The sequence below is a fragment of the Anthonomus grandis genome, chromosome 1 (genome assembly GCF_022605725.1).
Source record: "Anthonomus grandis grandis chromosome 1, icAntGran1.3, whole genome shotgun sequence".
Lineage (NCBI taxonomy): Eukaryota > Metazoa > Arthropoda > Insecta > Coleoptera > Curculionidae > Anthonomus > Anthonomus grandis.
This window is the reverse complement of record NC_065546.1, coordinates 37,725,396-37,750,689: the sequence shown is the minus strand read 5'-3', so window position 1 is coordinate 37,750,689 and position 25,294 is coordinate 37,725,396. Positions and strand designations below refer to the sequence as shown.

Here is a 25,294-nt window from a genome sequence, read left to right as displayed (position 1 = left end):
ATGGAAAATCTGCATGGTGATGGGTTTGTTTGATAATGTGACGTCAATGAGATATATAGAGTGTCTCTAGAGTAATGTTTTAAGGAATTATAGTTTTTTGGATCATTTTACATGTAATTTTTTTTTCGACAATGGGTGTACTTACTTACCTGATACTTAGGACTGACGGACGACCTTTGTTGTTGGAATGGGGATTGATTTGGATAATTTCAAGAAATTCCATAAAGGCAGACAATTTTTTCGAAATATGAATTTTCATAACTGCTATTCTTTGTTTTTTGTTTGGCATATTAACAAGAACTTATAAAAAAAAAGGCGTAAAAAATTTAAAAAAAAAACATATAAAGTATCTGGTATTGTATTTTTCTTGTTATTGAGTAAAAGGCAAAAAATAAGAGAGTAAGCTTTAAAAATAATGAATACATACGAGATCTGTTATTTTGAAAATGTGAGCTTATTTGTTTCAGAAATATGAAAAACGAACAAAAAATATTTTTGAATACTTTAAAATAAAAATTAATAAGAGCGTAGTAAGGACTTAATGAATTAATAAAGAATGAAAAAAAAAATAAATTAAAATATTTCGTTTCATCTTTGTTTTTTAAAAACACATAAAAGTTAAAGAAAATATACGATAGCCGAATACAAAAAAGTAAGTATTTTCTATTTTTACTTTAAGGCTATTTTGAAACTATGTGTTTTCTTTTTAAATTAACATAGTCCGAAAAATAGCCTAAAATTTTCTTAAATATTGTAATTTTTACTGTCATAGAAGTTTTGTTTTTTTTTTGATATCATTTAAAAAGAATAATAAAATAAATAAAGGCAAACAAGAAAATAAATAAATACATTGAAAATATGAGTTTTAACATCAGTTTTAATCTTCTCGCGAAACTCGTGTCGAAAGTAACATAAAGAGTTTTGATTAGTGGTAAAACTGTCTCGTGATTGATAAAACTGATTGTTAAAACTGACTCTGAGTCTTTAAGATTTAAGTTTAAAACAATAATTATTATTATAAAATATATAAAACTTTGACTTAGGGGAGAGGGGGGTAAAATGATCCCTGCGGGTTGAAATGATCCCGCAATTTAAAAGTTCCCATTTTATGCAAAATAAGCGTAATATTGGCAACAATGTTCTAGGCGAAGAGGTTATAAATAGACCACAATCGGAATTGCGATTCAGTTCGAATCCAACAATTGTTAAGTGAACTTGTGTTTTTTACGTTTATAATATAAGGTAAGGTATTTGTTTTGTTTTATTTATTTTTTTAACAATGTGACTGATCCATCTTCTTCTTACGTCGTTTTGTTGAGGAAGGGATGCTGAGTTGATTTGTGGTTTTTGTTTTCAATTAATATATGTCAATTAATTTTCATTTAACAAATGGTACTGCATGTCACTTTAGGGTAAAACGATCCTATAAGCGTGGGGCAAAACGATCCCGTTTTAAAAAGGGGATCATTTTACCCCCTAGTTCTTACCAAATTGTTGTAAATCCTAATTTTTATTTACAAACTCATTTTACGTCGTATTGTTACAGGATGCCACGAACATATAAGCGAATAACCAATAGGCAAAATTGGGATGCTGAGCACATGAAAAATGCCATAGCAGAAGTTAAGCAAGGAATGCCTGTGAAAACCGCTGCCCGAATCTTTAACGTACCAAGAATGTCGCAAAGCTAGAGAGAAAGTCACTTGGGAGCTGCCACCCTGTATTTTCGCCGGAACAAGAGCAAGAGTTAGTAACCCATATCCTAGATTTTGAAAGCAGGATGTATGGACTCACAACTCGTGATTTGCGACAACTAGCTTATCAACTTGCTGAAAAGAACAAAATTCCCCACAAGTTTTTTCATGTAGAAAAAGCTGCTGGTAAAGATTGGTTAAGCGGTTTTAGAAGAAGACATTCAGAGATTTCCTTGAGGTGTCCTGAAGCGACGTCAGCTGCTAGGGCAAGGGCCTTTAATAAACCAGTTGTGACAAAGTTCTTCAATTTGTTGAAAGAGATTTACTCTAAAAATAATTATGCGCCTCACCGAATTTTTAACGTAGACGAGACTTTGATTTCTGCTGTTTCTGGGCGAAACTCAAGAATATTGGCACGAAAAGGTTCCAAACAAGTGGCAAGGGTAACATCAGCGGAGCGTGGGGTTTCGACAACAGCGGTGGTTTGTGTATCAGCTGCTGGAAGTTTTGTCCCACCGATGTTTATTTTTAGTAGAAAGCGAGTGAAGGTCGAACTAACAGATGGAGCTCCTCCGGGTACCATTTTTGCGTGTAATGAAAGTGGTTGGATGCGTACCGAAGTTTTTAAGCAGTGGTTTACTCACTTCGTATTTTTCGTCAAGCCGAGTAAGGATGCGCCAGTGTTACTTATATTAGATGGACATTTATCGGACACAAGAAATCTCGATGTTATTTTAAGTGCCAAAGAAAACTTTGTAACCATCTTGTGTTTACCTCCACACTGTACTCCCAAGCTGCAGCCGTTGGACGTTGCTGTTATGGGTCCCCTTAGTGTTTATTTAGACCAAGCATTGGAAAAATGGTTAAACCATCATCCTGGTAGAACCGTGACGGTGTTTCAAATAAGTCAAATATTTTGCGAAGGCTACTTAAAGGCATCAAATGGGATAAACGGGTTTCGTAAAACTGGCATATTTCCATTTGACTTGACATTGAGAGGTTTTTTCAGATGTTGACTTTTTGGCCGCTGAAGTAACCGATCAAATGCCTAGTGAGACTAATGAAACTGTAGAAGATGTGGCACCAGGTTCCAATCCAGGTAACCCATTGACAGATATATCCAATATAGCTTCTGATAATGATGCTAGTAATTCAAACGATCCGTACTTAAATCCTGAGTCTGGGCCCAGCTCAAAACGAGATGAACAAATAAATTTATCTTTCTTTTTCAGTGACACCACAAGAATGTCAACCATTTCCAAAAATTCAAGGCAAGAGAAACACAAGAAAGAGAAAGTCCTGTGGAAGTGCAGTCTTGACCAGCACGCCGTACAAAATTGCGCTTGAAGAAAGTATCAAGAAAAAGAAAGTAAAAGAAAACACAATTAAAACAAAAAAGAGAAATGACAAGAAGACACTAAAGCAGAAGACGCCGAAAAATGGAAATAAAATAAAAGAAAGCCTTTCAAACTCTTCGGATTCGGAAGACGAGATAAATCCAACTTGTCTTTACTGCTGTGAAGAATATTTTACATCAGTTGATGGTTGGATTCAATGCAAAAAGTGTTTAGAATGGGCTTACGAATTGTGTGCGGGTGTTGAAGAAGATGAGGATGAATTTATTTGCGAACATTGCTCCGATTTTCCTTTAGCACTAGCAAAAGTTCAGAGAAAGCTTAGGTTTTAATTACAGTTTATCTCGGTATTATACTGTTATTATATTTTTGTAGAAGGGATCGTTTTACCCCCAATACGCGGGTAAAATCCCTTGCGACTTTTATGATTTTGTTAAATTTTTAAAAAGTAAATAATTTTTTTTTTGGTAAAAGTGTGGTTTTATTAAGAGAAATTACTCTTTTATAGGCCTATTCTATCAAACTGAAGTTTAAAGAAAATATTTTCCTATTTTAAAGTATTTTTTTCTTAGGGAGATCATTTTACCCCCTCTCCTTTACTGGTATTTAAGCTTAGTTTGTTCTCACACAGCCAGTTGAACAAGTTGTAAGTATAACTCATTATTTAGGATATCCATTTGTGGTATGTCTTTGGCTACGGGTTATCCCTACCATATTATTATTATACAGGGCATATTTTGGTGAGAGATCTTTTTTCTATTTAATTTTCTTTTTCAAAAATGGCGTCCCGCAGCCATTTTGAAGTTTTGCAAAATGAGCTATGTTCCAAAAAGTAGTATTTAGATGTAGGTTGTTGAAGTATGTTATGTAGCAAAAATAATAAAATACATGTATCGATGAGCAGATTTTACAAAGACAAGGTCCATTGTGTAATCTACGGAAAAGTACCGGGCCCAAAATGAGACCTCATGGTGCTAAAAGCAACCCTAGGCTGGGACGTGATAAGAATACTAATGAGCCTTCGAACTATGGTGGGAATCTACCCACATTATCCAACTGTTTGGACAAACTTTAAATCTGCAAGAATGTATTTTAAAAAGAAAAAGCCCGGTAGTCTGGAATATATATTTGTTGTGAGCACTCGTGTCTTATTTATAAAATTTTGGTCGTTTACATAATGTTGAAAGTTTATTTTGGCGTTTTAATATAAATTAATCTTTAACAAATTGTCAGAAGTGGGATAGGCTCAAATAAGTGGACTGTACTGTGTACTTTTATACGTTTTACGTTAAAAAACTATAAAATATAAATCGGCATAGTTTTTTTTTGATTTTTGACTTTTGTTTAAACAACTTTAAAATGGGAAAACCAAGCCAGAAACGGGTAAAACGTACGCGAAGTTCGTCAAGTTCGAGTTCTTCGTCTACGACTAGTAGTAGTAGTGCGGATAGCCGCGAGTTAAAAAGAACTGTAAAAAGACTTCAGTCGGAAGTTTATTCGTAATTATGCTTCTATCGCCGAACAATTAACACGACTGACCAAGATAAATATCAAATGGGTTTGGGATGACTCACAACAGAAAGAATTTGATAATATTAAACAGTTTCTTACCAATGATCCCATTTTGCAAATTTTCAATCCTTTATGGAGAACAGAATTACACAAGGATGCAAGTTCTATTGGTGTTGGAGCAATGCTGTTGCAGTTTGATGAAAATGGACAAAAGCATGTAATATTGTATTTCAGTAAAAAAAACAACTAATGATCAACAGCATTATCATTCCTATGAGCTCGAGACGATGGCTGTCGTCTTAGCATGAAGATACATTCGAGTTTATTTACTGGGTATTAATTTTAAGCTTGTAACAGACTGTAACGTCATAAAAATGACTTTCTCGAAAAAAGAGCTTCACCCTAGAATAAGCTGATGGTGGTTGGAAGTATCAGAGTTCACATTTGAAATCGAGTATAGAGCTGGCACACGAATGGCTCACGTCGATGCGTTAAGTCGAAATCCAATCAATGTAGAAGTACACCAGGTAGATATAACAGAAGTAGCAGTAGCAGCACAACTTGAAGATCCTCACATCAACCGTATAAGAAACATTTTAGAATTACTGCAAGAAAATTGAGAAACGAAGCAATATTTCGAGGAATATAAGCTGAAAGATAATAAATTATAAAAGAAGTTAAAATATGGGAAACTAGCATGGGTAGTTCCTCGAATGGCAAGAATGCAGATATGTAGACTGTGTCATGATAATTCTGGTCATTTGGGCATTGATAAAACCATAAAGCGCATTTGTGAAAATTATTGGTTTGCACAAATGAGGCGATTTGTCACAAAGTATATCAAGGCTTGTTTACACCGTGCTTATTATAAGGAAACGGACGTAATCAAACAAGGTAAACTACATGCAATCGAAAAAATAGCAGTTCCATTTTATACACTTCACATCGATCACGTGGGCCCATTTGTTACAAGCAAGAAGAAGAATAAATTTCTGTTGGTGATTGTAGATGGTTTTACCAACTTTTGTGTATTGGAACGTGTACGTGATCAAAAAAGTAAACATGTTGTTAACGCTTTCATGAACCTAATTCATCTTTTTGGTGTTCCCAATCGTATTATAAGTGATACAGGAACAGCTTTTACTTCGAAAACGCTTGATAACTTTTCCAAGACTTATGGGATAAAACATGAAATGTATTAAATGCTGTTGCTACTCCGAGAGCCAAGGACCAATACGATATGAATTGAGAAAAAAAAAAAATCTTAACTGAGATCAACGGATCTCTCTAGATCAACGGATCTATATTTACGAATTAAGGTCAAAGGATCTTAGTTGAGATCAACGGATCTCCATAGATCAAAGGATCTATGCGTATGAGTTATGATTAACGATTCTCAAGTAGAGATCAACGGATCTATATTTACGAATTAAGGTCAAAGGATCTTAATTAAGATCAAAGGGTTTCCATAGATCAACGGATCGATGTGTGTAAGTTTCACTCGTGTCTTATTTATAAAATTTTGGTTGTTTACATAATGTTGAAAGTTTATTTTGGCGTTTTAATATAAATTAATCTTACAGTTAAATTTCAAATTTTTATATAAACGCATTCAAAGAGGGGAAGATAATTAAGAGCCAAGTATAATAAAAATAGCAAGATATCGAAAACTTTGAAGCACACTATATTTATCACACAACTTTAAACAGACCACGTTGGAGTTAAATAAGACTTAAATCAGTCTTCACTTAAATCAGGAACCGACGCCTAAGACCCAGTTGCTTCAGTTTCTTAAAAGTTAGAATATCTATTGTTTCAAAGGTTCTCTTGAAATCTGCGAACTGAATGGTCTTGATTATGACAGATACTAACAACTAAGGTTTGGAACAGTTATTCTATTTTTATTGCAATGAATCAGAAGCTGTTTACGAAGAACTACATATTTATAAACAGGCAGAGTGTAAATCTATCAAAATGTATTATATCTCGTATTATGTACTATGAGCACAGGATTGAATCAGGAAAAACACCATCACTCAGAGATGTATTAAATATATCTAAAAGACGAATACCAACAACTTAAAATGAATACACGTATACATATTTTTTTTAGTAAAAATACTTTTATTAGTTAAGTATTAGTCAAATGCAATAAAAAAATATAAATTTTTTTTATTGCATTTGAAACTGTTTAGGACAGGCATGTTTTTCAGAGATCGACAAGTTTTATTAGTGTCTTTTTAAAAAAATTTAAATAGAGAGGAAAAATATTAAAAAATTACAATTTTCAACTTTGGGGCTTCTAAAAATGAATCTAGTGTTATTGTCAGGATTTTGTTTAACATGATTTCATTACCTTGCAGTTAATATAAGATAATGCTTTTTGTTGTAAGTGTAGTTTTAGAAAAATTTTAGGTTTATTGCTTAGAAATATTTAAAACAAAAAAAAAACAGTATTTGCAAATATCTAAAAATGGGTAAAGAGTTAAAAGAAAGTTTATAAAAAAAGAAGAGTTCATTGTGGACAATAGAACTTAAATTTTAAATATTGCCGGATAAACCTGGGTTATCCTGTATATTTTTACAATAAAATTATTTATAGATCGCATGTACATACATAATATATAAATAATATAAGATTTAAAGATTTGATACTACATCGAATTTCTATGAACAGAGCTTTTCCTATAATTAATATATTACTATTATTATTTATTATTATATAGGTATTATATATTAAAAATATCAAATCCAGCGCAGAATCCTTCCGTTCTCTCGTTCTCATATTCCTCTCCTCCCGATCGATACAAACTCTTTGGATACAATTCAAGGAGTCACTTACATATAAATAGAGTTCTGTTATAGACCAGACAATACTTTTCATTTCATTTTCACTTATAAAGTGAATTTTTAATATATCATACTTAATTAAATATTATATAGATTAAATAGTGATGCCTCATACATCAAGGATAAACAAAACCATATAAAACGAAATATATAGAGACCCTCTTGATCTCAAAACTCGTTCCCATTCTGGATGCAAGAGCGGATCTCTTTGTCCCAGATTCGGGATCCGCCCTAAGCTGATCACGTTTTTAATGATGTGATTACATTAAATCGGTTGCAGGGACATTCTTTAGTGGTTTTTGAGGTACTGCACACCATAAAACTGGCGAGGCCTCTGAGAGGATCCAGATTTCCACATCCTGGTAAGTAAAAACATCTTTGCAACCTTCGCCAACACCTTTTGGACTCATTTCGAACGACAGCTTCTAGGGTAAAACCCTTAGGGAAGAAGAAATGATGCACGGCCAAGAAGGGATCCTCCCTGGGGAAAATACATTGGGCGATGTGGCCATTCCAATTCCTATTCAAATATTTCTTTGGCGACAGGTCGCGTAAGTCTTAAATCAATTCAAGTCCATATATGTTTTGTTTTAATTCAATTTTTAGCCCGTTTGTGCGGCCCAAATTAGGAAAATTACATGAGGCGTCATGCATCGTAAGTAATAATAAGAACGTATCCTATATGGTCGCTTTAATTTTATTTCTGTTGCAGTTTTGCCAGCATGTTATGACGGGACATCACGTGAGTGCAAAAAGGTTTTTTTTTCTTGTAACACTTTGAAGCCTGCTCCCGGTTTCACAAAAATTATGTATCCTGACTTAAGATTTTTTTTTCATAAATTTGTTTTGAAAATTTCTTGTCAAAAATACAATAACAGTATTTTCTTTTGAAAGTAGTGATTTAGAAGATACATGCAGTTCACAGAACCTAACATTTACACATTACGGTTATATTAACCTGTATGTATGAAATCCAATACACAATTTTTTTATAATAAGTTTATTCAAAAAGTAGAAAAATTTACTTTGGACTTAAATTCACATTTTTTGGATACTGTATGGTTTTAAACGTAAAATTCTTTTGTCTCTACATTCTGAACATCTAGGTGTTATATTGTTTTGAATTTTTGGATGCATGCGCTATTCCGTATCTTCCTGAATAATAGTTATAATAAACCAGGTATCTTACTCTCTTTGCTTGTTCGTCCAATCGATGAGTTAATGCTGGCAGGAAAAGAACATCTTCATTTTCCTTGCACAAACTCTGAACAAGACTCTTCCTAAAATTCGTAATATCCATTTTTTTATCTAAAGCTTTATTATACAGTTTCAGTGCATTGACAATACTAGTACTGGATATAACTTCTATCCGGTACCATTCCAAAGAACGCCTCACTGGATTACTATAGTAAGATATTAGTTAACGGCGTTATATTCGATTATCGTAGATAGCTTATTTTTTATACCAGTTCTTGTCTGGATTTTAGTCATTACTGGAGGCGATTAAGTTGTCAAAAAAGCAACATCTCGTGTGTCTACCTATTTGCCAACAACAACTTTCATGTTGCTCGCTTGACACAGCATTTGCAATTTAATTTTTGCTCAAAGACACCTTTAGGGTTGTATTTCCTATTTTTTCGCAGTGTTCCAATTAAATGAGTCTCGTTGTAGTTCAGTAGATGAGGTAAACTAACACTGGTGTAATAGTTGTCGGTGACTAAGGTCCTTTCGCTGTTCAAAATAGAAAATGAACGCTGTTAAAATGCCATACTTATAGCTTTTTCCAGGTATATATTGCAAAAATGATAGCCTTCCTCGAATAGGAACCATCTATACAAACGGAGTTTTTTGGCACCAAAGCTGCCTGAAAATTTTTGATTAAACTGTTTCCAGTATGAATAATCTATCGGTTCGAAATAATCTGTTTCCCTCTGGACATAATTCATTATCCGAAAAATGTAAACAAGACAGCGAAGCTTCAAATCAACATCGTGATATCTGTGTATATACCGGGTGGTGCGTCGCCGAGCGGAACATAGGAAATCTCATGTAAATTTTAAGGGGGTCAATTATTGGCTTCCCTGTACATTTTATAGAAAAAATCTAAGATAACTTTTTGAAGAGACTAATCTGGCAAACTTTAATAAGCGAATCTTGAATTATTCAATTGAATGTAATTGCAAAATTACCAAATTTTCGGTTCAGGTAAAACCAGACACCAGCCACCAGCAAACAATTTGTTATAAGGCTTTGTCAAATCTGACGTACAGCCAAATACAAGAAATTTTTTTTTTTCGTTTTATCAATGTCACAACCATACATTCAAAGTAAGACACGTTAGTGTAGGTAACACGATGAAGTTAAACCAATAACAATTATTATTATCGATTATTAAAAAAATAATTTTATCATACTTAGACTTTAATTAAATCAATAGCAGTATCTGAAATATTTTCAATTTATTTTCCCATCAAGCATATCTGGTCCATTTCAACCATTAAACCTATTGTTAGTTAAAGTGTGGAAAATGAAAATAAAATACAATAACTTTTTTAAATTCAAAATAATCATCCATTATTCTCAAAGAGACTTAAGTATATGAACAAATGGGGGGAGAAAGTAAACTCAAAGTCCAAGTCTCATAAATCAAGCGTCTATTTAAAGGTTACGCGTTTCGCCGCATTAGGGCATCATCAGACCTAAGTAAAATTAACAAAATTAAATAATTCGGAACAGAACGCTAATTAACAGAAAAGACATACCTATCTAAATACAAGAAGTCCGAAGCATATACCTTGTCGCCAAACCGGGGTAATGATGTAGGATGCGAGTAATTACGTTATATAAGACAAGATTACTTTTTTTTTTTTTTTTTTTTTTATTGGAGATTATTGAAAATGAGATTAGGTTCGAAATTAAAGATATCATTGACACAATTTAATATTGGGCTTCTCTTAGCTCTTCTTTTTCGAGGAGATCTAGTTTTTTACCTTTTCCACACTCATGTAATATAGTTACATCATCCGACACCGAAAAGTTATGACCAGTCGATAAAAGATGATTTGCAAAGGCTGACTTTGTTTCTTTAATATCGGTGTCCTTACAATTGTTGAAAAGACTTATATGTTCTTTCACTCTAGTGGAAATTCTTCTACCAGACTGACCAACATACACAGCGGAACACGCACCACAATTCAAAGAATACACCCCAGATTTTAAAGTTTGCTCCATTTTATCCTTTGTGTTTATCAAGTGCTTTTTCAAAGTGTTTGCAGTTTTAAAAGCTATTGAAAGATTAAGATTATTTTTAAATAGTTTTGCAAGTTGGAGAGATATTGAACCAAAAAATGTTAGAGATCTGAATTTGTTAAGATTTAAAGAATTGGAGTGTAAGATGTGGTAGGAGAATTTATATTTATTAATGTATGCGAAAAAAAGTTTATTTATGGTAGAAAGTGGAAAATTATTAACTGCAATCTGCTTTATTATGTTAAATTCTTTATAAAAAGATTCCTTGGATAGAGGAAGGGTGAACATCCTATATAACAAAGAGTTAAATGAAGCAAACTTGTGGGTATGTGGTGAGTTAGAAGTGAATTGTATGATGTTGTCAGTTGTGGATGGTTTCCTGTATATATCGAATTCGATTTTATTATTATTCCTGGTTGACAAGAGGTCTAAGAAAGGCAAACTTTTGTTGTGCTCCTTTTCTAAGGTAAATGAAATTCTACTATGTAGACTGTTTGTAAAATTTAAGAAGGTGGACAACTGATCGTCATTGCCTCCCGAAACAATACAAATGTCGTCCACATATCGTTTATACGCTATTATATGATCGGCGAAAGAACTGTTCATAATTTTGCACTCCAAGTTGTTTATAAAAACTTCACTTAAGAAAGGGGAAAGGCATGATCCCATGGCTAAGCTTTCTTTATAAATAATATTCTTTCTAAATAACTCATTCTTTATAAAATAATATGTAAAAAATTTACTGGATGTGATATTTGGCGTTTTAAAATTCATATTTTAGTCAATAACGATACACGCGATGGTGTAAACTTATTTTATTTTATTTTTATTTATGTTAGTGTGAGTCAGTGTGCAGTTTTTGTATTTAGATAGGTATATCTTTTCTGTTAATTAGCGTTCTGTTCCGTATTATTTAATTTTGTTAATTTTACTTAGGTCTGATGATGCCCTAATGCGGCGAAACGCGTAACCTTTAAATAGACGCTTGATTTATGAGACTTGGACTTTGAGTTTACTTTCTCCCCCCATTTGTTCAACTTTTTTAAAAATAATAGAGAATTACATAAAAACATCAATTAATCAAATGTTCAAACATCCCCCCATTAACAGCTAAACAATATCCTAACCGATCATAAAATTCATTTCTAACGTTACTAAGTTGATATTGGGAAATTTTATTACATGCTAACGAAATAGCGTTTTGTAACTGGTTTAGATTCTGAAATTTTACACTTTTATAAATGACACCACGAAAAGAAGTCATTCGGTAAAAGATCAGGTGACCTGGCTGGCCAAAATATACCGTGGACCAATAATATTGCCGTTAAAAGCATTTTCCAAGCACTCTCTAACCATACGGGCATTATGGGCCGGGCAACCATCAATTTGGTACCAGATCATTTGATCTTCCTGAATAACTTCTTACAACGCGGATCCAATTTGATTTTGAAATAAGTCCAAATAGGTTTCAGCTGTTAGGTTATAGTCCATAAAAAAGGGTCCAATGATATGGTGTCCGATAATTCCCACGAATACATTTGTTTTTTGGGGATATTGTGTCAGAGTATGAACAGAGCGATGTTCATTTTCTTGGCTCCAACACCGGCAATTCTGAACATTTGGTTCATTGTTGAGGGTAAATGTACATTCATAGGTAAAACTTATATTTCTTAAAAAATTCCCATTATTATTTGCTCTTTCCATCATTTCAAAACAAAATGCCATTCTTCGCTGTTCATCTCCTTCCTGTAGCTCTTGATGTTTTTCGAATTTATACGAATAATATTTGTGTTTTTTTAAAGTACGCAATACCGTTGTATGATGTTTATTTACCTCTTGCCCAAGAACCCTCGTACTAACCATCTTATTTTCCTCCACACTCAGTAGAATATTAAGATCTCTGTTCTCTCTTTCTTCGGCTCTAATTTCGATATCCTGAGTTGAACATTTACAATTATTTATTACGGTACCTTTGGACTCGAACTTATTGACAATACGTTTAATAGTTGAAATGGACGGGATGGGCTTGGTGGGGAAATAAACTGAAAACATTTCAGATACTGATGCTCTAAAACTGTTTCCCGCATAATGCCACTTATTTATGGCAATTTTTTCGTCGATTGAATAATTCATACTTGTTTTCAAATATTGACTGTCACTGATTTATTGACACTTTTCCTCACGTCAGTGACAATATTCATTTTACTGGTTTATGTCGTCCTCTTGTGGAATTGGAAATTTATTTAGGTTCCTTTCATCAACATCATTTCAAATCACGTTTGGTTGTACTCTTCTTGCCGCTTAAACTTAGGGACCAATTAAATTTACATCTCGATCTTCGTCATCACTATTCATACCCTAAAAATAGACATAATTTTTATTATTGAGGGTAATATAAAATTACAAATATTATCTGTTGTGGCTGGTCTTGGTTTTTCGGTACTTAAGCTTGCTGTTAATCTTTAAATTTTTTAAATTTTTGATTATTATATCAGATTCTTTGCTATCATATTCCGAACTCTTAAGTCTCAGTGTACTATGGATCTGCATCTGGATCATCAAATGGCTCGTCAATATCGCTAGCATCGCTTAAACTTTCGGCTAAATTGGCAAGTTCTAACTCGGAAAGGGGACGTTTTTTTCTGCACATATTGGCGTATTTCGCATATTTGCGCGCGAAAATCGTCACTAGAAGGACGTACAAGCACTCGATCACTACACTGCAAACCACAGAATACAAATATATAGAGAAGTGGCGGTTGCATACAAACTGATTCGAAACTGAAACCGTTGATTGAGAATATGGCCAAATATTCCAAAAATACCAAATATTCAATCAACGCTGAAACGAAATTCTTTTGACAAACCTGCTAGCGTCCTCTCGATTGGCAACGGAAACTATTGTAACTAACTTGACAGTTTGACGTAACTAGTTGGACCAATCAAAATGATAGAAAGGCGTGGCCAAATTAAGGCGGGAAAATTTAAATTTCGTTTAATAAGAAATCTCTTATTATTTAGTCGCAATATCCAAAGCAAACACCTAAGCATAAAACTCGAAAAATTCATCCATTATCCCAAAGATGCTGGTCATACAAAATCTACAGCATCACAAATATACATTTAATAAAACGACAAGGTTTTCGCTCGCCTAGAGCATCATCAGGCCATAACATACACAAAACACCTAACATATAAATAAACAAGCTTACAAAAAACTTTATTGTTAAAAAATTTTTTAAATAAATATGTATTGAAGTGTAAAGCCAGCAGTATCAGCGTTATTTAAAATTGGTTGGAGAGAACTGAACAGAACAACTTTTGTAGCTCAAAGTCTTAATAAATTTTACATTGCATATCTCTCTCCATGTTTTTTTGTAATGGGAACTGAAGGAATTTGAAAAATCTTTTATTACTATGTTTATCTGAACCATTTAAAATATACCTACCTACTCTTACATGAAGGATATTTACATGAAAATTTTAATCATTTTTTTTTAATTGTCGAAAGGAAATGAGAGGCCACACATTTTGTAATATCTAGTTAACAATCAAGTTAAAAATTAAAATATTTGAAAGGTGAAACACCTTTATTGAAGCCAACTGAATTTGATTTTACTACAGACTAACAATTGACGATACAAAAAAAATAAGGGTAATAAATAAAATCACATTTTCTTACCGGACACCTGGAATTGCTGCAAATCAATTAAAATATTAATTGATAATAACTTTTTAGGAAAAAAGTTATTGATTTAAAATAGAATCTTTAAAACAATCCCAACCCACGCTTCGAGCATACATTGAAATCAAAAACAAACTCAAATGATGTTCTATCAGTCAATGTCAACGCAATTTCGGTCCGCTTTTGTCAATTTTGCCAAGCAAGATGGCCGACATACGATTCCGATTTTCACCATACAAGCAAGCTTCATACATGTGCTGCAAATAAACACTGACCCTAAATGTAATATTTGCCGGTATTTACGTTAAACGAGATTTTTGCCATGTTGCTGGACTTGCATAGGAATTACTAAATTACATTTAGGTTACTTACATGGAACCTAAAAGTATCGGAAAGCCCATACCAATTCGTGGTAACTGTGTTTGGATGAAATACACAGCACGTTGAAATGCGCCAAATATCCGATTATCAAAAAATATAGACACATCAGGCTATTTATATATATCTTTAAATATCGATAAATCTTTTTGCGTATTACTTTTAATATACATAGGGGTTAACGTGTTAATATAAAAATGTGCCTTTTAGGAGCTAAAAGAGGCTTGTAAGGTGTTCGAGAAGGTTTTGGTACAAAATCTGTTTTCTGGATTAAAAAAAGACATCACTGAAGCGGCTAAATCGATTCCAAGATGGCGGCTAATCCAGGCTGCGTTGCCGCATGTTATGCACGCCATCCAGTCGGTGTTGTACAATCGGTACGGAGTCTAATTGATATTTAAAAAAAATTGAAGACGATGGAGCTTATTGCTCTGCTTAATTAATTTTTCCAGAATGAAAGATGGTAACCTGCAAAATCTGGGAGCAATGGAAACCAAACTGCTCTACACCCTCCATTGGATTCTACTGGATGCGGCAGAAGAATGCGCCGATACCGATATAGAAAAAGACGTTTACCAGTACTCCCATTTCCATTATTTATTTTCCATTCCCACCATTACCGTAAGTAATTTATATATAGAGAAACGTACTTCTATTAAAAAAATTTTAGCTGTTTGTATACCTCTTCGCTCCCCTTTGCCAAAACTTGAAAGAATCAGATTTCAACCAAAATTTCCGTTTGGAAAACGGCCTAAAGATCTGGCAACCTATGTGGGAGTTCCGGCATCCAGAAGCTTCCTGTTTCATGTCCCACTGTAAACCTAAACCGAAATTTTTTTATGGGAGAAACGCCAAGTGGCGCTCCCAGTTTCAGGACTTTTTCACCGGACGTAAGGGCATTCGATAGATTTCCGGAAAAAACGTTGACAGAAGTCTGTTTTTCAGGCAAACAATCTCAAGGAGAAACGGGCACCTCGGGTCGTGACAGTCCTGCGCTGAGTCAACAAGTCAGCTGCTCCAGCTCAGAACAGCAACATCCCTCGAACGTTATACCGTCGACTCCTGTTACTGTTGTGACAGCCACCATAACTCAAAAAGATGATGACGTAAGTATGTAACAGGTGGAGGTTCAGAAGATATTGTTAGTCCATTGTGTACTGAGTGGAAGTTCACCCTTCTTTTTTTATGATTTTTTGGAATGGAAATTTAATTCTCTCTAAACCTTATGATGCCTCTCAATTGAATGAAATATGTGTGATCAACACAATATATTAGAACTGGTTTACTGGATGTTCAGTAAAACTTTAAAAAATTACAGGATTTTTTTTCATATTATCCATATATTGTTGTTCCGACCTCTTGAACTCAATGAAAACGTTAAAATGTTAAGAAATCTAAACTTAATTCTTTATGATGCATAATTCTAGGCTAGCTGGGTATCGTCCCCAAAAGACACGGTCTTTCCAGAAACGATTCCCGAAGAAAGTTCAAGCACTGAAGATGAACACGTGGTGATCTTCAGTTTGCCACCCTTAAGTGAATCTGATGGATTTTTACGAGATCCATCCATTTATACTGTAAGTCAATGTGACATTGTTAAAGCAACGGCTGAATTTAACTATTTTTCAGGCTGAAACCAGTTTAATCCAGTTGGCGATGAGGAGGAGTGGGAGAACGAATAACGTAAACAAGAGTGGAGAGCATGGACATTCTGGTCACCCTCAAAGCTCTTCTGAGCAAAAGGATAAAACCTCAAGACCGCCCATGCAAAAATTTGGGTAAGAATAGATCATTTTAGGGTTTTGACATATTGATCACTGACCAATTTATAGATCCTCAACTGATAAAGACTCTATGGAGAGCGGTGACACCAAAAAAAACCGAACATCCGGCTGAATCAGGTCCCAAATTCGGTACTCACCACATCATGGATCTTACTGCAGCCACTTTTCTGGATGTGGGAGTACTGCGTTGCCTGTTTATCACCGATTGGCAAGAGGAAGGGATTTACTGGGCTCTACATTTCCTTTATAACAGGTAGAAGTGGGATTAAATTGCTTACATAGGGAGAAACGTCTTGCTAAAAATATAGTTCTTTAGGCTTCGGGATATAAGCGAAGAGAGTGCTGCCCAACACCAACCGAGAAAGCGCAGCAACTCTTTACCGATCCCTAAAATCGAGGTGTCATTCTACCAAAGTACTGACAGTAAAAAAAGTGAAAATAAAGATTTCATTGAAGTGCCTGAGCCTAAAGATGTAGCACTGCTAGCCGGTAAGAATTAATTATATTTTATCTAATTAAATAATTCATATTCTCTCCATAGAGTCTCCGTATATTTCACATACCAAATCCTCGGAAGAGTCCCTACACAAACGCTCCTCAAGTGAAAAAGGGCGTAAAAGGATGAAAATAGCTGATTTAAAGGCGTTCGTGGAAACCAAATTGCTTTCAAAATCGGATAAGGCACTGGAAAAAATTGGACAAGACGATCCAAAGCCGCTGGATCAAACACAACCGGTGCGTTTCCAGAGTATAGCCAAAAGAGTTCTAGATGTATGTACCCACTATCTCTGTCTCTTTTTCTTCTTTGTTTGGTTTGCTTGACTGATTTATTTGCTCCTTGAATGGATTCCACGATTTAAAAAAAAAAGGATTTTTAGGTACTTACTTTATACTAGAATAGTACCCAGACATTTCCAGATGTTGAGGTAATATTCTATAGGCCTATTTCCTTGGCAAGTTTTTTAAGGGTAAATCCTTTTTAAGAAGCTTCTTGTCCATTTTCCTTGCACTTTTTCTTTTAGTATCTATATATAGTTAGGTGTAGTTCGTATGTACTTTTGCATGTCCAAGAATCCAAATTTGTTCATTTGCTAAATAAACTTCATCATCTATAGGACTATCATCGTAGTCTTGACACTAGCGAGGAAATTTCCAGAAAAAATGGCGGCCTATCCAAGTCATTCGACCCTACCCCCAATAACCTGGTGAAGGGAAAAAGTATGCCCAGCCTCAGGTTTGCAAATTAACTTATTTCTAATTATTGCTTTGTGTTTTCTCTTTTTTCAATACATTATTACGCAACCCTAGCAATTTCATCAGTGTCTCTTTCTTAAGTGTCTTTTTTTGTCTTCTTAGCTGTTTGATTGACGAAATCAATTCGGAAGGGTAAGTCTGTAGTAGATTTCGTAGCCTTCTATGTACCAAAAAGCTTCTTTATATCTATAATGAGAAAAAACAGACAATTATTGAAATATTTTCAAGGTTTATGGAGGATGGCCAATGGGACGGCAAAAGACCCAGCAAGTTTGTCCAGCAGCAACCCATGGCCAATCCCATTATCACTGTGACAGAACACACCCCCACACCATCACCAGACTACTTAAGGCGACAGGTATATATGGGAAAAATGTGTGGAAAAACAAGTATTTAGAATATAAATTTTTTTATTAGGGATCAGTAGATAGTCAGATAGATGCAGCCAGTCTCTCCGGACATCTGGGCTACTGGCAACAAGAGAGAAAATCCAGCTTAACCCGATCCCAAACTGACTCAAATATCACTTACACCAGCGAAGATATTCCTGAAGCTCCTGGATCCATATGCTACATCACTAAAGATGGTGATATTGATTTTTTTGTCGTTTTAAAAGTAATGCACCACATATCACAAAAATATCACCACTTCAATATTAATTTTCTAGGCCCTCTATCGTACTTCCTTAAGGGAAAGTACCTCCTGCACCCTAAGGGTTCTAGAAGTGATCTTGAACATCCTGGAATTGCTGATGGACATGGGCATTCTGAGGCAACCAACTAAAGATGAACACCAATCGAGCCCTCCGGAAAATGAGGCAGAAACTGGGAAAACTGGGGAGAACGAGCCGAAAATTCCCACTAGTGCCACTCATACCTCTTTTGGGGGTGAGAGTTTGATGAATGATTTGGTAATGTCGCCCCATAAGCTTGCTATGAGTACTATTGTTAGGTGAGTGAGAAGGGAAGGTGAAACTCTCTTTTGATATACAAATGATAGTTCCCTTTATATATTTCCATAATTTAAATTGTCACATTCACATTCTTACGTTAAAAGAGCAAAGTACAACCACGTTATGACTGAGAAAGAGATGATGCAAATCTGCCATTTTGAAAAAAATAAAATTTGAAAAAGACAAAAGAGAGTTAAAAGTTTAAAGTTAAAAATGTAATTTTAATTGAAAGGAGGGTTTAAGCCGTTTTGTTTTAAAGGGTTTTAAAACATTTGGGATGTCCGCACGGCTGCGCGGATGGTCAGAGAGGCCCAGCAGCCGAGTTTCTGCGCACCCAATGCCAAAACAATTTAAGTAGACTTCACAAGTTCAGTCAAAAACAGTTCAAGCGTTTTCTACGTGAATACGTGAAAAATCAGCCGTTAACTGAAATAATGGAGGTACTACATGGTTATATGGGGTACTGCGTCGACCCAACGTCACTTCTATCACCTTTAAGTGAGTACCAATAACAATATCTGTCAATTAAATAAAACCATTTAGTGGTAGGTGGCGGCAGTGGTGTCAGAGGTACCGAGGCGCACGTGATCACTTATGCCTTCAAGCCGTTGGTCACTAGATACGTCGAGGCACTCAAAGACATACGTTCATCCGAGAACATTGTGAGTCTCATTTCAATTGTTTGACGTATTAACATTTGACAATTGTGACATTTTTAAGGGTCTATACTGCGAAATTCGTCAACTAATGACATATGTGAAGGAGGGGCATGGAAGTGCCTTTAGAAGAGTGGTCTTAAGTGCGCTAATTGATACTGCTGAAAGAAGTTGCAAAAAGGAGGGCAAAATGCAAACTACACGAGTCATAAGGTTTGAAAGTGAACAGGAGTGAAGTGACGTGAAAAATGTTAATTTTTTCATTTAGGCATATGCATCAATCAACGACCAACGTTGACGAGAATGATATTGACCCACAGGGCGAAGCCACCTACACTATCGACGATAAGGGCGTGGTGCGTAAGCTGCTGTTTAAGAAACGAAGTACGTCCTCGACATGCGCAGTAAGTTAACTTTTAGTAAATCAGTTAAATTTTTTGTTAAAAATGTTCTTTTATAGTAAACGAGGCTTACGCATAATCTTTTTTTCTTTCAGAGTTTACTAGAGACCGAGACAGATGACATTTCAAAGTCGAACCAGAGTCCGCTAGGAAACCTACGAAAGAAACACCATATTTTAACGCCCCGACAAAGCGAGAAGGCGCTAGGGGTGGCCGTAGAAAATATGACGGCCAAAACCCAAAAAAGGACCAAAATGGGTTCGCTCACCAATTGGTTTAAAAAGGGCGACTCGCAATCCGTAGACGAGTGTGATCTCCCGGATAACGGGGATAGCTTTAATGATTCTGCCAGTTTTATTCGGCAATCGTCCAAGTACTACCAGCGTAAGGGATCTGGTAAAGGGCACGTGGGTCATACTTTACAAAAGGCCAAACGGCGAATCGATGATAAGTTGAAATTTTTGAAAAAAGGGAAGAAGAAGGATGGTAGTTCGGAGGAGAGTGGCGGGGGAAGCAAATGTATGTGAAATATTTATATTTAAAAAGAATATTTATAAAACATCCGCTTTCCTTTTTTGACAAAAAAAAAACAATTTTAAATCTTTTTTTTTCTTAGATTACAGCCGTAAAAACTCGTTCGAACTTGGCGACAATTCGCGCGAATCCGAAGTCGTATTTCTCAAGGAACGAAGATTGGTGCCGACCGGTTTGGTTTACTGGGGAACCCAAAGACTCTCATTTTTGCTTGAAACTTGTCCTCCAGGATCTGTTCCGGATGCTTTCCTGCTTGCCTCAGCTCTGGATTTGGTAAACTACAGTTTTTTATATATCGGTTTACAGATTTGTATATAACTGGAGATTTTTCTTCTTTGGAACGCAGCCTCATTCGGCCATTGTTGCTAGGGCGGCCGTACTGCTAGAATGCGCCTATTTTGTGCATTGTTGTAATAAAGGTAAATTGCTGCACCATTTTAATGAAAATAACTGCTTTATTGTTGGTCGAAAAACCATATTTTTTTTGTAATTAAGCTTATGAAAAAAATCACGTTTTTGTTATAAGTAGTGCATGTATTTTTTTGTAAATTATAATAGAAGTAAGATTTTTTTGGGGCACAAGATGAAATAATGCAGCACTTATTTATTCAATAGGAAGGACCACAGAACACAAAATATAAAAGAACTGACTACTTTATTTTAAAAAATTAAGACAGTGTTGCCAACTTATATGTTGGGGCTAATAGTACAAGTTCCTAAACAATAATAGTGCAGTTGGCATAAAACTAGTACATTTTTCATGGGATATAAGATGCTGATTTATCTTTTACCTTTTTTTATCAAAAAAGAAAGCTTTGCTGCTGACGTCGTACATTTTTAAAGATTTTTACACAAAAATAATAGTATTTTTGGTGTACTATTACGGGTTTGAATAGTACATAGTACATAATGTTTAATAATAGCACGTATACTATTATAATAGTACGGTTGGCCACACTGGGTTAAGGGCGTACTCCGCGTAACTGGCAACCCGCCATACATGAAGTTATAAGGCCGCTTTCAGACGGGCGACTTTTTGCACTGCCATTTAACAGCCATGTAAAACCCGGTTCCTTTTCATACGGACGTTTTTTGAACTGCAATCCAACTTCTGCCGCTGGCTGTCGCCGATCCCGTCGACTGACTACATGCCGACTACAACGTTTTTATTTTCATACGGACCATTTTTTAACTACGCGGCATCAAGAGCAAGGGCTGAGCTGTTTGATACAGACAGCTTCATTGCTGCAATTCAGGCTGAACTCGCGATTTTGGAACTATAAATCCGATTCATATAGTAACAGAGTTGAAAACGCAAAAGCTTGGGAAAATATATGTGGAATATTTCATAATAATTTCCAGGAATTAAGTGGCAGCAAAAAAAAAATAAATCGGTAAGTAATTTATGATATAATTTTATTATTAGGATTAGTTAAACACTGTTTCATTTGATTTTTCCTTAACTTGCTATACTGCTCCATTGCCAAGGAACTTGCCCCTCTGGAGACATAAAGAAATTTGCAAATTCTTCTCTCGTGACAAACCGCGAGGTCGTATAAATTTTCGCAACTTAATGTATGATCATAATTATACCCATCACGTTGTCTTAGGAAATTGTGCAATATGCAGCAGGCCTTCACTATATCTACTGCAAAATCAACTGATACGTTTAAGGGCCTATGAAACACTCTCCATTTATTTGTTAAAATTCCAAACAAACATTCTATACTTCTTCTAGTACTTAATAAACGAAAATTGAATACTTTTTTCTTTTCAGTTTTCAGATAATTTTTTTCTTGCATATGGGCGCAATAAATAATTTGAAAGAGCAAAAACCTCATCTCCAATTGAAACAAATGGTTTAGTCTTCCCATTGCTTATGAGAGGTTTCTCGTTTGGAATATCAAGCTCATTATTATGCATCTTGATAAAAATCTCAATGATAAAATCTACTATTACAAAAAATTGTGAGTCTGAGGACCTTTTATAGCAGCCAATATCGACGTAAACAAAGAGTGATGGAAAAATACTTTTTATGATTAAAAAATAGTGATCCGCTTTCTGCTGATTTAATTATTCTAATATGCTTTATGATACAGTTGGGGAAGTTAGTGTTTTTCAAAACCTTCGACAATTTTTATCCAGACATCCTTATCGGGTGTAGGAATTATGCTTCTTTGAACTTCATTCCAGATCACTTGGCATGTTTCTTTCACTATTTGCGTAGCTGTTGAAACGCCGCACTTAAATGCAAAATGTAGTTCCATAAATGTACATCCAGTTCCTAGATATCTGAAATTAAAACAATAAAAATCAAAAACTTATAAATGGGCGTCAAAATCAAGCATTATTGTACGTGCTCGCTTGCTTAATTTAGATGCAGTTTAATAGTTTTATATTATTTTAAAGTTTTTTTTTGTTTCAGCTATTAGTCTGCAAAAGAAATGGAAAAGCCTTAGAGAGGCTTGAGAGGCCCCTTCAATCGAGAACTAAATGCTTTGCACTCGGCAAGAAAAAATTACCGAAGCACGTAAAGCAGCCTCCGTTTCCCAGAAAAGGCAAGCCGACGAAATGCTGCAGAGATCCAACAAAAAATTTGCTCCTCTTAGTATTGGGCAAAATGTTTTGGTTAGAATACCAGATGTAGACAGAGGACGAGCTGCACCAAGAAACGTGATGGCTGTTGTTATGGAATGGAAAAAAGATAGTAACCTCTACAAGCTGGGAACATCATCAGGAGTACTTGAAAAATTATACGCAAGAAACGAGTTCCAAGTAGCTGATCATAGGTTCATAGACATGGTGAATGTTCCAGAAAAAAAATTAACGCTAAGAACTGTTGCTGCTGAAGATTCTCAATCAAAGCAAGGTCTTGTAAGATGTGGTTGTAAAAAGAATTGCGCATACAGAAGATGCAATTGTCTAAAAAAAGGAGTAAAATGCAACTCAAAATGCCACTCATCATTAAATTGCAGAAATAAATAATTAAAAAGAAATAATAATAAAACAATACATGTATTTGTTTTTTTTAGTTCATATACATAATCATGTTCTTTTGATATAGAAGTTTATACAATTTATGTTTACTAATTATTTCTTTTTTTTTAAGTAGCCATGTGTTATGTAGGTATCATGTTTATACGTACGAAAAAATAAATTGTGCCTTGATGACCTCTCTATATAAATATTTTCATTGCCAAATTTATGCCAAAAAATTTCTTCGGACTTGCCATAGCCTTTGTAAAATTTTTCTTTTTTAATAAAATCAAAATTAAAACAAATATGCACAGCTTTTTGCACTTAAAAAAGAGGGATTGGTTTTTAAAACGTTACATAAATTTATATTGATTATATCCTAATTATCCAATCTTAGGTTTGGCTGCTTAGAGACAGCCAAAGCCCGACATTAAAATGAAATTCGGGCTTTGGTCGTGTTAGATAATTCAATCCTAAGATTGAGCAAAAAAAAACGGCCATTGGCCGTTTTCGGGCTTTGCGTCCAACATATACAAAGATCGAATAATTTAAATTTGATATTATAGTTTAACCTTCCCCTCTCCTCTTTCTATTCCATTCCTTTTTTAGGTATATGTTCTTGTTTATTTTTTTTGAATATACATTTTAAATTTTAAAAAGCTAGTGTGGTTTTTAGTATTCCGAGAACCATCTTCGAAGGATTGCATTTCAATTTGCTGAAGCCATTTCATTTCCTGGAGCAGTAGGATTTCCTGCTCCATCAGGCTGGATGGAGCAGGAATTTACACCTATTTATTAAATTTTTAAATTATTTTATAGGCTGCACCAAAACAACAACAGATTGTCCAAGTCTACTGATACTAGATGGACATTCAAGTCATAAGTCCATTAATTTAGTAAACCTGGCTAGAAAATCATGAGTTTCTATTATAACCTTACCTCCTCACACATCAAATAAGTTGCAACCGCTGGACGTAAGTGTCTTTGGACCATTTAAAACCTATCTGGCAGGAGAAATGGATCACTGGCTTACAAATCATCCAAGCTCTAGGATCAAAGAATATGATATGGCTCCTATTATTAAAAATGCGCTTATTAAGGCTTTTACACCAATAAATAATATTAAGGGTTTTGAAAAAATAGGAATCTACCCATATAATTCAGATGTATTTCAAGACAGTGACTTTGCGCCAGCCGAGAACATTCTTCAAAAGGAATGTAGGACAGAAAACATTAATCCCGTCGAGGGTCCCGTAATAAGTGATGAAGTCTTGTTGAGAAAAGATGATATCCAGAGTACTTCTAAAGAATTAGTAAACAATTTTGAACAAGAGCAACCATCATGTAGTTATGTTTCAGTTCCAACTTTAAGCCCAGTGCCAAAACCCTCTCAAAAGAAAGAAAATGCCAAATCCAAATCTAGGCGCATAGAAGGATCTAAAATAATAACCAGTCTCCTTACAAAGATCAATTGGAAGAAAAATTAAAACTAGTGAAAGCTAAGTAAGTAAAAAAGAAACTAGACGACGAAGCAGGGACAAGTACTAGTAATGGAAAAAAATTAAAAGGAGGAATTTCTAAGCAAAAGAAGCAAAGTGCCACGTCAAGAGCAGGAGAGAAACAACACAACATAAAAACAATGCCGGATGAAGAGAAAAACACGTTATACATTTACTGTCATGAGACCTACGAAGACACTTGTTATGAAGAATGGATAATGTGCATGCAATGTGGTGCCTGGTTACATGAGGATTGTTCCGATAATGAGCCAGGTCGGGCGATCGTGCAGGCCAGTTTATTGGACCACCTCGGCTTATCCATCTGCCTGTAAAATGATTGTCCAGCCAGTTTCCCACCTGTCGGCTGTAGTGAGCTGGTGCCCCCCCATCGTGCTGAAAAATCATTTCCAGTCGAGTTTCTATGGGATCATCGTCCAGTAAATCTCTGATATTGTTTTGAAGAAAATTTAAATAATGACGACCAGTTAACCTGTGTGGCAAAATAATTGGGCCTA

General features: G+C 34.8%; 2 protein-coding genes across 4 annotated transcripts in view; both read left to right on the top strand.

The window, feature by feature from the left end:
• Positions 1-7,450: 7,450 nt before the first annotated feature.
• LOC126733451 (protein unc-80 homolog) lies at positions 7,451-16,405 on the top strand. The gene is given in 10 exon segments (XM_050436791.1): positions 7,451-7,773; positions 7,834-7,962; positions 8,018-8,066; positions 8,124-8,153; positions 14,934-15,100; positions 15,176-15,344; positions 15,394-15,548; positions 15,550-15,829; positions 16,151-16,300; positions 16,364-16,405. Coding segments are annotated over 9 exon segments (1,140 nt in total). The 5' UTR covers positions 7,451-7,773; positions 7,834-7,864.
• The window catches only part of LOC126745903 (protein unc-80 homolog), a 97,943-nt gene continuing 88,812 nt past the window's right edge, over positions 16,164-25,294 (top strand). The window contains exons 1-17 of one of the 3 annotated variants that reach the window (XM_050453965.1): positions 16,164-16,300; positions 16,353-16,501; positions 16,556-16,760; positions 16,824-16,996; positions 17,049-17,242; positions 17,623-17,741; positions 17,864-17,893; positions 17,990-18,119; positions 18,179-18,376; positions 18,429-18,712; positions 18,973-19,211; positions 19,257-19,375; positions 19,434-19,582; positions 19,638-19,773; positions 19,866-20,289; positions 20,387-20,577; positions 20,651-20,723. In XM_050453965.1, the coding sequence (XP_050309922.1) occupies positions 16,426-16,501; positions 16,556-16,760; positions 16,824-16,996; positions 17,049-17,242; positions 17,623-17,741; positions 17,864-17,893; positions 17,990-18,119; positions 18,179-18,376; positions 18,429-18,712; positions 18,973-19,211; positions 19,257-19,375; positions 19,434-19,582; positions 19,638-19,773; positions 19,866-20,289; positions 20,387-20,577; positions 20,651-20,723 (2,740 nt within the window). In that variant the 5' untranslated portion in view covers positions 16,164-16,300; positions 16,353-16,425. Of the gene's footprint in view, positions 16,301-16,352; positions 16,502-16,555; positions 16,761-16,823; positions 16,997-17,048; positions 17,279-17,622; positions 17,742-17,863; positions 17,894-17,989; positions 18,120-18,178; positions 18,377-18,428; positions 18,713-18,972; positions 19,212-19,256; positions 19,376-19,433; positions 19,583-19,637; positions 19,774-19,865; positions 20,290-20,386; positions 20,578-20,650; positions 20,724-25,294 lie in introns of all 3 variants that reach the window. The other 2 variants (XM_050453956.1, XM_050453948.1) reach the window with 2 other exon arrangements.